This window comes from Neofelis nebulosa, chromosome 7, assembly GCF_028018385.1.
Source record: "Neofelis nebulosa isolate mNeoNeb1 chromosome 7, mNeoNeb1.pri, whole genome shotgun sequence".
Classification (NCBI taxonomy): Eukaryota; Metazoa; Chordata; class Mammalia; order Carnivora; family Felidae; genus Neofelis; species Neofelis nebulosa.
The window spans coordinates 142,646,131-142,659,309 of record NC_080788.1 but is presented as its reverse complement, the minus strand read 5'-3'; the positions used below and the strand labels follow the sequence as shown (position 1 = coordinate 142,659,309).

The following is a 13,179-nucleotide window of genomic DNA, read 5'->3' as shown; positions in this document are numbered from 1 at the left end:
CCCAGAGCACACAGCTGGCTGTTCTGAAATGGCACCTTCACTGGGGAAACGGGGAACCCTGACTGTCCTTTTGGGTCTCCATCTTACTTTTGGGTTGTTGTTTATCTTTTGATGAGGCTTGGTTCCTTTTTTCCAGCCAATGCTGAGTGGAACCTGAATTAGATTTTTAAAAGGAAGGACCTCTGGCAGGGCCCAAAACCTCTGGTTTAGTCTCACCAGTTAGAAAATACAGATGCTTGCTTTATGTATTTTGTTGGTTCACCCCGGCAGGACTCAGACCCCAGGCTTGAGTTTGGGGGTTGGCGGGGGGGGGGGGGCAGCGTGGCACTCTGCCTTCTCCACCGGGGACTTGATAGAGCCCTTGTTCCCTAGCATTAGAGCCAGGGTAGGGTGGGGGGGCACAGCAGATACCCGTAGCCTGCTTTGGTGCAGGCAAGGAGCCAGAAGCTGTCTGGTGCTCCTTAATTGAATACAGATCTCTCTCAGTTCCACGTGGCCCTGTGAGGATGGGCAGGGAGGGCAGCGATACTTCCCCCCTCTCCCCCGTGTCTGGACTTCGAAGCTCAGAACCCCCTCCCACCAGCTTGAGGGGCCTCAGCGCCTGTCCCAGCCCCCAGACCAAGGCTTTGCAGAAAGACCAGGGAAGTGGGCAAGAAGATTGCGCGACGCCCATGTAAATATTGTTTGCAGGAGCTGGGTCTTGTATCTTTGTTAGTGGCGGCTCGTTAATTAACTGGCATATTAGTGTTGCCTTCTTTTGACACATGCGTGTATTTCGGGGCAGAAGAATCTTGTTCTCCTAAAACTGAACCGAACCGTTTAGGAAGTCCTCGTACAGAACCGCCTGCCTCCTCTCTCTGTCCCCGTTGTCCCCTGCTCCCTCTTCCTGTCCCCTCCTCCCCACCCTTCCTTCAACCCAAGTGGGCTCCTAGTTGCATAGAGGACAGGCACGTTAAACACAGCTAAATAAATCGTGTTTACGCTTGGCATTCTTGGTAGTGAAAAATCTGTTGCCTGTTTTTACTTCCTTATTTCTCAGCATTTGCTTCCTACCTGTTTTTGAGCACATGCCCAGAAATAGTAGTTTTGTCAAATGAGGGGATAATGCCAGCCAGCCTTTCTTGCTGCCAAGGAAGCTGCTGGATTTTGCAAAACAGAGTGACGTTTTTTTAGTGACACTGATGTTTTTTTTCCTCCCCCCAAGAAATTAGGATGTAGCATAAGAGCATTAAAATGCACTTGGGGAAGAAAAAAAAATCCCATGCAGTCACCCCGTGGCACAGGGACACGCGCGGAGCAGGTGCACGTTTAGAGACAGGTCTCACGTTCGTCTGCACTTGGCGGCTCCAAGGGCAGGAGGCAGCCTTCGGATAGGAGAGGATGCTTAGGCCTGGAGAGCTGAGTCAGGCTCCCTTCCCTTCAGCCCCAAGACTTCATTTTCTCTGCCATTTTGGATGATGTGGTGTAAAGATTCTGTTTTTCTTTTTTTCTGGTTGGTTGTGTGTGTTTCGTTTCTGAGGCCTTCTTGAGCAGTGCCTGCTCTGTGCTCTTCCTCTGAGGTTACCGTTAGATTCTAGTCCTGATCCGGGTCTGGAGCTATCATTGTTTATATAGAAGAGTGGCCAGGGAGACCCCTCCCTTTTTCTGCATCTTTATCCACCCTGTCCTTTGCAGGGGGGGCGGGGCGGGGGGTAATCTGAAGAGTCATTGTCATGATATGCTGTTTGCTGGGCAGAGAATTGCAGCCGAGACAACAGATTAAAAAAAAAACAAAAACATTTTTTTTTTTTTTTGAGCAGTTTCAAAAACCATTAAAAAAAAAAAAAAAATAGACAACGCTGAACGCTCCTACCCCAGGCTTGTCTTATCCGGGAATCTTTGCTGGGTTTCTGCAGTGGGTTCTGTCTGAGGCCTCAGCACATCGGCTCCGTTTCAAAGACAGCCAAGGGGGAAAAAAAAAAAAATTACAACAAAATCAAAGTCCGCGTGCTATGATTTCCCCCAATTTCTAATGGGAATACCCTGCAATAGAAATGATATTTCCATGGAGGACTGTGCTACCGGTTTCTTTAATTACATTAAATAGCGGCATAAACCTCAGCTGCTTGTAAACCTCTGTTACACTGGCAGTGGCTCGGGGAGCGTGGCTAGATTGAAGCCTAAGGAGCAGCATTCCCCGTGTTAATGTGCTAACAATCTTTATTCAATTAATCCCGCGAAGTGTTAATTTTTACAAATTTTGTTGTGCACACACTGCATATCACCGTCAGTGTGTCAGGAGAAGAAAATGGATTTCACGTCAAAAAACAAGGAAGAAGGTGGCTGTCAGCCTGCTCCCTTAGAAGAAAATTTGTGATTGTAGCCGTCAAATGCTACCCATGCTGAAAGGAAGGCTCACAATATGTATATTACATGCCGTCTACATGCAGAAAACTCCGTTTAAAGGAGCTACTTTGTTGAAAGTAATTACAGGCCTGCTCAATGTTTTAGGCAGTGACATTTCAGACTTGGCTTGGAAACATAAAGAGGCCACAGAAAGATTTTGTTCTTACGGGATGCAAAGCAGCGCGCCTCAGTATTCTCTATGTCCATTAGTAGGAGGTAGGAAGAATGAAAAAGGAGAGAAAAACAAAAGACTCCGTCAACAGCAAAAGGCAGGGGAGAGCTGGATTTTTTTATTGATGTTAGACATGGTTGCACGTAATTGTCACACATGTAAGCAAAACCAACAAATGCATTTAAACTATAGCAGTGACTCCTTTTCTACAATTTGTTCTTTCTTTCCTCCTATTTTCCTTTCTTTTTTCATCCTTCCCTTCTTCCTCCTCCTCCTCCTCCTCCTCCTTCTTCCCCTCCTTCCTTCCATCCTTCCTTCTTTCCCTCCCTCCCTCCCTTCCTTTCTTCTCCTTCCTTTCTTCTCCTTCCTTCCTTTTTTCCCTCCTTCTTTCCTTCCTTCCTTCCTTCCTTCCTTCCTTCCTTCCTTCCTTCCTTCCTTCCTTCCCCACCTACTCACCAAGTTCAATTTCTTTCCCTCTAAAACAAGAAACCCTGCTGGCCCTCATGGTTGCACATTCCCTTACTGTGCAGGTAGGGATTTTAGAGTCCAGTCTTAATAAAGGTTGATGATGCTCTCAACATTCCTCAAATCCACGACTCCGTCTGTACCTGGGACTGCTGTCCCTTTTCCTGGCTGCCTCTGGCTTGGAGTCCTTGCAGTAACCTCCTTTCTGGGCACTCTGTTTTCTTGATGTGCTTTTTTATTGGCTGTGCTGAGTTGTTTTCATTCTCGATTCTGTGGGATGCTCAGAGTTCAGACCTCCCCCTTCTATTTACTACATCGTGTTCTCTGCGCGTGGGGGCTGAGCCAAAGCCAGTGTTGGGAGTTTGTGGGGCCTGCAAACCGCAACAACTTTTTGAACTCACCAGTTTTTAAACATGTTCTGTAGAGGACCAGCTTTTTAACAAGTGTCAGGATTCAGTGTTTCCAGGTCATTCCTCAGATGTCAGGCACAGTGGATGCTGATGGGGGTGGGGGTGGGGGGAGAGTGTCCTTAGTTTAAAACTCACTGTAGGCACCAAATCTTGAAGAGTCATCTCGTGGTGTGTTTCCCTCCTGTGACATGTGGCTTCTGTCTTGACTGAGGTCCCTCCCTGTCCCCCCACCAACTCTAAACTAATGCACTCCACGGGGAGTGTTCATGGGGAGGGACATGCCTAAGAGATGCCTGGCCAAGGCTATCATTGGAGTCTGGCCACAAAGTGCCCATCTGGGAAAGGGGCATGGGGTCCTGACCCCAAGTCCCAAATTCTAGATGTTTGGAATCCAGATGACTTATCCAGCTTTTTACGTCAGTTCATAGGATGCGCTTTGTCTCCAGGAGTGCTTTGGGAAGTTGTGCGTGATATACTGTCAGTGGCTCCTAGTGTAACGTAATAGGCCATGACTGAAGGATCTTGGGTAAATCGCAGTCCAGGGCAGAAACTGGAAGACTGAAGCAGCTACCCAGCCTCTGATCAGAAAGTCTGAATCTGGGGAAAAGGGGCAAATTTCTCTGCTGGGTATTGACCAGCTGTTTTTAATGGTGAGATTCAGAGAATCTGTCAACTCCTCTTTGTCCTTGGCCTCTGTGGATTCCCCAGTATGCATGGAGACATTTGAACGTGGCCTACGTTGCTGATATATGCATGTCTGTGTGTATATGCATATATGTATCATCTCTGTCTACTAGATGTGCATATGCACATTTTTCTAATGGGTGAAACATCTGGTTTCACCTTCTGTTGTGCCCAGGCCTGCCCATTCCAGGAGCGTGGGCCCCGATCTGGTGGACCCTGACTGCTGAGGTCACCCGAGAGGACTCCTGTCTGTTTTTCTGTGTGCGTCTCAAAGCCGTGGTTCAGAGGCCTCAGCATCCCGGCCAGAGGACAAATGATGGCGGTTTATTTGCATTCCAGCAGCTGAGAGGGCTCTAGGGATTTCCCTGAATGATGAGCAGAAGAGTTGAAGCTGTACGTTTTCCCTGGCAGATGTCCACTTGGGGGTGGAGTGGTCAGCCCCGAGCACTTGGTCAGTTTACCCTGAAGCGTTGGCAGAATATGATTCAGACACATCCTTCCTCCCGAGTAGCACCGGGACATTTCCTTTGCTACTTTACCGGGCCTTTTGGAAGGGCCATAGAAGGTTTTGAAATTTGTGATGTAACCCTTACAGATCCTTGGCCCAGGGCGTTGCCCCAGAGTGTTTCGGCTTCTTGCATCTTGAGGAAATTGGGGTCGGTGGCCATTGAAACAGGTGCTTTTGGACCAGGAGATGGGGTGGGCGTGTGTGCCTGCTTCTGACTACAGGATGCAGCGGCCGGGGAAGACCTTCCCTTTCCAAACCTTGGTGGAAGTGTTGTCGAAGGGCACGGTCATTGCTTTGCCTTGCCTCTCCCTTTTCGGGGATGCATTAAATGTTCAGCATGCTGGGGAGCGAAAAATAGTTGAAGCGGTGATTCACTGTGACAGATCTCAGGAGTGCGCGAAGGGGGAGGCGTGAGGCGGAAGGTGGCCTGTCTCGGGGTGCTGGAAGGGATTTGCTTCTGGCCTCCGCTCGGTGGCCCAGCCTTCTCGGCACCCTGGTGTCCACGAGGGCCATGAGGGCATGTAGGGGTCTCTGGATGGTCACTGGGGAAATGGCAGTTGGACTGGCCTCAAGCCCAGAGATGTTCTTGGAGGCCCTGGCAAGCCCACCGCTCCCCGCTGCCTGGCACCCGCAGTAGCCCTCTCTAGGCCGTCGGGAAACCAGGCAGGCCCTCTCACCTGCACGGGAAGGAATCCCCACCCTCCCAGCCATGTGAAAGGGCTGCCGTTTTTAGCAGGAAGCCAGAGTAAAGGCCCAGCTCCCATTGGAGCTTTGTTTTTATGGCCCCCATGTGATGGCCCTGAAGGATGTCTTTAAACACAGCTGTGCAAACCCTGTGAGACCTCATTTCCCCTTTCTGTTGCTTGTCTTTTAAAGGACGCTAACACGTGCACCCCCGAACTCAAAGCCGTTGCAGCAAGGACCAGAGACCCGTGATGGGCACTCAGACTTGGCCTGACTTAGAAGGAGGATCCAAAAGTGGGTGGTGGGGACTTGGTGGCCTCAGTTCCCTGCAGAGAATTTCTCGATCCCCCAAATGCTCTGGTGCACGGAGCTGAGCCAGGCTGCACACACAGCCTGCTCTCTTGGCCTGTCTTGGGGACCTGTCCTGACATTTGTGGGTTTTCATGGTGACTTACATGGCGTTCACGTAAATGCTTGGATTCCCTTTCTGCTTTGTTGTTCATGATGATGATGATGATGATGATGATGATGATGTATTTTATAACGAAATGAAAAAGCAAGTTCTAGCGTTTGCTAGTTACCAGCCCTTGGTGGTTAAAAATGAAGAAAAAGACATTAAATGATACCTGTGGAGTGAGGGAATTTATTTTCTGAGTGCCCCCCCCCCCCAACTGGTGTAGTTCTGAAATTGAGTAACAAAGAAGGCTGCTTAGAATCCTTCTCTCTTCCTGCTGTCTTCGCCCCCCCCCCCCCCCCCCCACAAAGAGAGAGCTGAGAGAGACAAATGGTGGGAAGGCTGGGTCTTGTGGGGTGAGTAGCCATTGCCTGTCTCATTTAAGGTGGTGCTCCACTTGTTTCAAATAGGAAATTGCCAAAATGGATGTCATCGGCTGCTAATTAGATGTATTTTAACTGCAGGATCATTTTACCAGCTAATACTGTTATTATGTGCTTCCATGTGAACCCATGGTGGAGCTGTTAAAGTATGAGCCAGCGGCCCGAGCGCACAGCTAATGAAGCCTGCACGCCATCGGTGGGGCTCTCCCCTCGGTGGCTCTGAGGATGCCCAGGCCAGGCCCCGTGGGAAGGCTGAGTCCTTGCAACTTCCCAAGACGTGCCCCCGTTTATTCCCTGTGACCACCTTGTTTATGTGTTTTGACCAGGGTCCGATTCCAGGGGAGCCCCTCAGCTCTCTAGACCTCACCATCCACCGTCTCGGGCCTTTGGGCCAGCCTAGAAGCAACTCATGACCACGCGTCCTGATGTGCCAACCCAGGCCCCATCACTGTTGGGCGGTGGGTGCCCCAAAACAGTCAGGCCTGAACCTCAAGCATTGGGTTTTCAAGCCTGAGCTGGCTCCCCTCCATCCTCTCTTGTCTAGCAAACCGGAAAAAGAGTCCTGATTTCCCGTCGGTGTTGGGGGGAGGGGGGCTAGAATTGGGATGTTTCTTACATGCGAGCAGTGCATTTGACTTTACTCGGTTCCTCGGTCTCTCTCCCCGCACCCCCCCCCCCCATACATAGCATTTTGATCATCCTTAAGACAAAGTAGCTGGCAAAATATTTAAGCGATCCGAAAGAAATGTTTTTATTTGCCCGCGTGCGAGTTGGGTTATCTGCCGATCTTGTTTATGAAATTTGGGGCTGCCTTTCCAGCAGTCTCTTCGCCTCTCAAATCTTTCCCGGCTCACATTTCCATATTTCTGCGTGCATGTTCTTTGTTAATCACTTGGCAAGCGCTTATTTGAATATTAAAAATTTCTTTAATCATCAAAGGCAGGAGCACAGTCTCATGAATATTCATATTTCCCCCCCTCCTCAGACTGGATTCTAGTTCATTACCCTGCAGTAAAAGCCAAACAGCCATCAATCGCCCTCATTACAGGCTCTGGCGTTTTGATTGGCTGCCTGCTGCCCAGAGCTTTTTTTTTTTTTTAATTTTTTTAAATTTTTTATTTTTTTATTTTTTCCTCTTCTCCTATGAGCTGTCTTGTACAAAAAAAAAAAAATCAACAATGCAAGAATAAATTTCTCCGGTTGAAAAACAACTTTGCAAACTTGTCAAACAGCCCTCATGGCTTGCTGCTGCTGAAGCGGTCACCAGCACTACCCCCGCACCCCCTCTTAAAAAAAAAAAAAAAGAACCCAGGAAAAAAAAGGGGGGGGGAATTAAATAAATAAATAAAAAGGGAGAAACTTGAGCCTCAGAGATGAATATTTGTCAAGAGAGTTGACGTAAGTTTCATTTGCATAATGACTTTGTACTTCTGCATTAATAAAATTTGCATATGAAGCCATGTTAATTACTCCTGATCATGCTTTTTGCATTCATGCATAGTAATTTTCTCCGACTTGTGAGAATTAATGTCTTGGCATGGGGGGGAGGGGGCGCGGGGATTGTCAGGTTTCCTTGCTAGTGGCCCTCACTCACCAGCGCTCGCTCCCTGTCTGTCTCCCTCCTTGATCTATGACTCATTTTTGCGCTATCAGTAGGAGTTCTTGGCTTAAAAAATGTATCAATTGAAAAGCACCAGTAGGGAGAAAAATACACGTCTCCTGCACCGCGTCTTCCCGAGCGCCTGGCGCTCGCCGGGAATCTGGAACCCTCCGCGTGGGAGGGGCGCCCGAGGATTCAGCACTGGGAAAGGTGCATGCTCCCCTCACGACCAGGCTCGGGCTTTTCCGGGCGCGTTTTTTTGTGTCTACATGCCGGTGGGTGTGGGCGTGCTCGCGGGGTAGTGCGCATGTGTGAGTACCAAGCAGGAACATCTATCTGCAGGGCCCCTCTAGGAGAGAGCGCGGCAGGTTCCAGACCCCCACGGAAAGGATGCCTTGCAAACTGCCTTACATCCTGATTTGGAGCCTGAGAAACGTTTTTAGGGATCTTATTTTTGGACCTTTTTGGGCCTCTAGAGCAACATTCTAACCTCTGTGAGCCTCCCATTTCTTCATTTGTGAGGGTGGGGGTCACTGGTCCTAAATACTATGATACGTGTATTCGTTGTTTTTGTTTTTTGTTATTTTTCCCCTAATGAAAGTGAACTTCCATGACAAGGAATCGAGCCAGCCAGGGCTTTATTTTTAAGCCACCTGGATCCTGAATAAAGCTGACATGGCGTCTTGGTGTCCCTGTGCCACATACCTCGGTGCTGTTCCAATCCCAGAGGGGGAACCCACCTAGAATCGTTTGTAAAAGAGTGTCTTGCAGGGCTCTGCGGGTGCTTTCCAGAGCCGGGAGAGTACCCGGCAGGCATTCCCCGCCAGGCTGTGGGAAGACCCACAGGGAGCAGGAAAAGTTCCAGAGTGGAAAATAAGTGGACCATAGTAGCCGTTTATCCAGTGAGTGTTCGCTAGAAGCCAGGCTCCGGCCAGGCTTGCCCTGACCTTCCTTTAGAGGCAGGGCTCTGAGAAGGTGACTCGCCCCAGGTCACGTGGCCAGGAAATGGCAGAGGGGATTGGACCCACGCCTCTGCTCCCTCTGCTCCAAGGCTGCTTCTGAGCTCCGGGCTTCCTCTGTGTTGCCAGCGTGTTGCCTCAAGTGCTGTGTCAGGTGCATTCTCGATTTCCTGTCTGCACTTCTGAATGCAGACACTTCTTCCTCGAGGACCGGTGAGGGCTGGGAGGTGGCCTGGGAGGCCTGCTGAGGCCAGAGACAGTCCTCTCCTCGGACTTTGCCAGTTAAACTATTCTAAGGTGTGCAGTTGGTGATTTTGAGTATATTCGCGGCGTTGTGCGACCATCACCACCACTAATTCCGGAACCGTTCATCACCCCCAGCGGAAACCCCAGCCACTGGCCACCTCTTGTCCACCCACCAGCCTTCATGCCCCTGCCCCCAGCCACTGGCAACCTCTTGTCTACATTCTGTCTCTGTGGATTTGCCTACTGTGGACATTGACTATCACACGATGGGTGGCTTTCGGGGTCACCTTCCGCTTTTGCTCTAGCTTCAGAAGAGGTTTTCTGGAGTATCCACCTTTGGACTGAGCTCCAGGTTTAAGTTGCTCCCGGTGAGGGGGTTCCCCCCAGGTCGGAGGTCCTCGGAGAGCACCTGGAGTGTCCTCTGTGGGCAGCTTAGGGTTGGAAGCCACTCGCTCTTGCTGTCCTCTCCCTGCCTCCGCTGAGCCAGCCCGTAGAGCAGGTGGTTCTCAGTGAGGTTGGAATTCTTAAGGAGGCTTTTGGAAGCCCCTTCAGGGGGCAGCATGGTCCCCACCGCTACCTGAGTTGGGGGACGACTTTGCCTTTACAGGCCCTGGCCTAAGCCTGGCCCTTCCAGAAGGAGAGGTTTGTGGCTGGACCTGCCCTTTGACCCTTCCTCGCAACCTTGGAGACCCAGGTCCTGCTCTGTCACCGCTTGGGAAGACAGTCATCAGGCCCCGGACACTCCTGTCACTCTTTCTTAGCCACGGTAAATGGTGGTGGCTGTGTCACTGCTTCACCCAGAGCCTGGAGGCCTGGGTTTGCTCTTTTTCAGCCTCCCCTGGCCTTACTGAGCCCAGGGACCCTCCAGCTTCCCTCTGCTCCACGCAGCCCTGCTTCTCAGCATCCCAGGGCACCCCAGTCACTCCACCCCAGCTGCAGCCTGAGGGCTGGCGGGACATATCCGGCCTTTGGAGATGCAACTGGGTTCAAGTCCCAGATTTCCCGGAGCTCCAGCACCCCCTCTGGGACGGGGACAGTTTTCCCTGCTGAGTGACGTATTGGTGGTGAACTGCCTGCTGTGGTAGGTGCTCTGCACAAAGCCGTGTCGGGAGCCTTCCGTGGGGCGAAGCCAGACTGACGAGGACAGGGCCGAATGTGCAGTGTCCAGTGCTGGGGTGGGGGTTTAGGCAAGGACTGGCCAGGGCAGGCTTCTGGGAGGAGGCAGGTGACGCTGGCCTTAGGTGTCTACCTTACTTGGGGGCTTGCACGGAATGTGTGGCTGGAACTGTGTGGGGTCATTGGCCGTGCCCTCCTGGGACCGTCCTGGGCTCGGCAACGCCCCGGGTCCCGAGCTTAGCCTCATCCGAGGTCCTCATTGGCCCAGGGGAGTCCACGTGGCTTTGGCTTCTTGGCAGGACATTTGCAGGGCTTCTCAGGGGTCCTGAGGCCCCCAGCCCTGGATAGCACACGTTTTGTAGAGGCAGGTGCTGTAGCTAGAGAGTTCTGGTTCCCGGAGCCAGGCGGCCAGGGTTTGGCGGGGCTGGCTGCTGGCGTCTACAGTTTTCTGTGGTCACGTCACCGGCTTCCTGGTCTGCGCAGTGGGTCTCCCAAGCCCTGCCCCATGGACGTGTTGGGAAGCTCACTCAGGATGAGGACTGACAGGATCCTGGCTCGAAGTGGGCTTGCAGGGTCCAGTGGTTCTCCTGGATGGGGGAATCCCTTGTGGGGGCCACAAAGTGGGCAGACCTCCACCCTGCAGATCCGTGCGGGGTGGTGAGCGGCCTCGGGTGGCCTCCTTGGCAGAGCTGGCCCGGGGCCCAGCTGCCCCTCATCTCGTTGATGTTTTCTTTTTGTCTCCCTGATGCTTCCCTGCTCAATTATTTACCCGGGGAATTCGGGCTTCTTCACTTGTGGTTTTGGCAAGGGCTTCACACAGACTTTTGCCCTGGTGGTCTCTTAGCCATTTAAGATAAACGGCCAAATCAAACGCAGGCCTTGCTGGGGAGCCTGCGAGCTGTGGGGCTGGGCGGAGGCAAGCCAAGCTCCTGGCCCTGCGTCGTGGCTGTTAGACTGGGGGGCGGTGGGGGGGGGGGGCGGAGACGTCCCAGCCAGGGCGGAGGTGTTAAGAGGGGTGGTGGGCAGTGCCCGGATTTTCCTGGGGTGGGGGGAGCGTTCAAAGCCTCTCGAAAGGCCTGGGGGCTTGTGTGCCGTGTGCTTTCTGCTCAAGTTGCTAAAGAGGACGCTGGGCTGGAGAGAGACACCAGCTGGCCGTCCGCCAGGCCGTAGGCTAACTGGTGCCCAGGTGCTCAGAGGTAGACTGAGGTGTTCGAGGCCTGAACACACAGCCCATCCTGATAGGGCCAACGGTGGTGGCTTGGCGCTTCCCAGCTCTTCCAGAGGGGGGTGGCCCAGATTTCTGGGAACGAATCCCCAGAGGAAGCCAGATCCAGAACACTCTAGAAGCCCCCACATGGCGGGTGGGGGTCTTCCTGGGTACAGGGGCCCTGACAGCTTCTTTTGCCCCCGCCCACCCAGGGATGGGAGTCTGGTCCCAAGACGGCCCAACCTGGCAGCTGTGGAAGTAGGACCCCCTCACCCCTCACCCCCCACTTCCCATGGCCTCTTACCCGCTCCCCCAGCCTGTGCCCAGGTGCCTTCCCTGCAGGGAAGCCTGGCACCCCGGGGCCTCCCACTCTGGAAGGGTGGCCTGCAGCCCTCTGCCCCGGGCCCCTGTCCCGCACCCCGGGTCCCTTGTACGGTCCAGGGCCCGACTGACCAGTCTTTTTTATTGTTTTTTCTCCAGGGCCGTGCAGGCCTGCCCAGCTGCCAGCGACGGCCCCCATAGCTGCCTCCTCCCACCCTCACTCATCCGTGATCACTCCACCTCTGCGCACCCTGGGCGCCCCGCCGCCCTGCTTCCCCCTGCCGTGCTGCAGCGCACGCCCGGTCTCGGGTGACGGGACTCAGGGTGAGGGTCAGACGGAGGCTCCCTTTGGATGCCAGTGTCAGTTGTCAGGTAACAGACGGCCGCGGTGGCGGGGGGGGGGGGGGGGGGGGCGGGGTCCCAGGGGTGGCGGGGTGTGCCCTGGGCAGGGCCGGCCGCTGCCTCTCCCAGGTGGGCTGGGCAAGGTGGGGACCCAGGGAGGATGTGTGGTCCCACCCCAGTGGGGCACCGGGGAAGTGGTGAAGGACGTCAGCGGAACTGCACACTGGTGCCCCTGTCCCCATCACTTAGGAGGTCCCCAGACGCCTCCGCCCTTTGCGAGGGTCTCACTCCCAGAATGCATTCCTTCAGCTTCCAGATTTCATCTCTTTGGGCTGTTTAGCTAAACCTTAATTGGATAACGCTTAACATCTGAGGTTTTCTTCTGCCCCCGCCACGGCCATCCCCTCTCCCCCACCCCAGTCACTGCCCCCCTCCCCGAAGGCAGCGCTGGGAGAAGATTCCCTCCCTGGCTGCCTGTGTCCATCGCTGGAGCCGTCCAAAATGCTGAGTTTCTCTTTGCCAGAATGTGTTGCCCATTAACTCTGAGACAGAAGAGTCACTCTGAAGGAGCCCTTCAGCTGTGGCGGTGGGAGGGGGTGAAGCCTTGTGGGGTTCCTGTGGGGTGGGGCTGTGCACACGCCTACTGTGCGCCTCTCTGCAGGTCTTTGCGGCTGCGCAGTATACAGATGGGCAGACGGGGGGTCAGCACAGCGGAAAGACCTGTTTTCCATCACCCTCCCCATCTCTCTTCCCGAACACGACCCGCACTCGTGCTGTGGCCCAGGGTCCCTGGAAATGGCAGGCCGAGGCCTCCCGCCCCCTCCTCTCCTGGTCGGGGCCTGGTGCCAGGATGCTGACGTAGACACAGGTGGTGGTGAGGGTCCTGAGGCCTGGTTTCCAGGCAGGGGCCAGGAAAGGAGAAGGGTGGGTGCAGAGCTGGGGCAGATTCAGTTGGTCTCAGCTTTGTCCCCAGGCGTCTTACAGGCTTTCCCTTGATTTGGGTAGAGAAAGGAAAACGATTGTTACCGGACAGATTGTGCTTTAATTGAAACTGTCTGGAGGGACTGTCCGTGGTGGAGCCAGGTGGCCCTGGCTGCAGGGGCCAGAAGTCCCTAGGCCTTCCTGCTGGTCAGGTGGCCTGCAGCCTTCAGCAGCTCCCGCTCCGATGTCTGGTGGGCTTATACCTGGAGGTCACAAAGCAAAGACTAAGCATGTCCGGGAAGGGGTCGGCACCACTGGCAAA

General features: G+C 53.6%; 1 protein-coding gene across 5 annotated transcripts in view; it reads left to right on the top strand.

The window, feature by feature from the left end:
• BCL11B (BCL11 transcription factor B) overlaps nucleotides 1-13,179 on the top strand; it is a 98,250-nt gene that overhangs the window by 30,195 nt on the left and 54,876 nt on the right. For 3 of the 5 annotated variants that reach the window (XM_058740254.1, XM_058740255.1, XM_058740253.1), the window contains one exon: nucleotides 11,754-11,966. The exons of the other annotated variants lie outside the window; for them this stretch is intronic. In XM_058740254.1, the coding sequence (XP_058596237.1) occupies nucleotides 11,754-11,966 (213 nt within the window). The remainder of the gene's footprint in view (nucleotides 1-11,753; nucleotides 11,967-13,179) is intronic. 5 annotated transcript variants of the gene reach the window in all.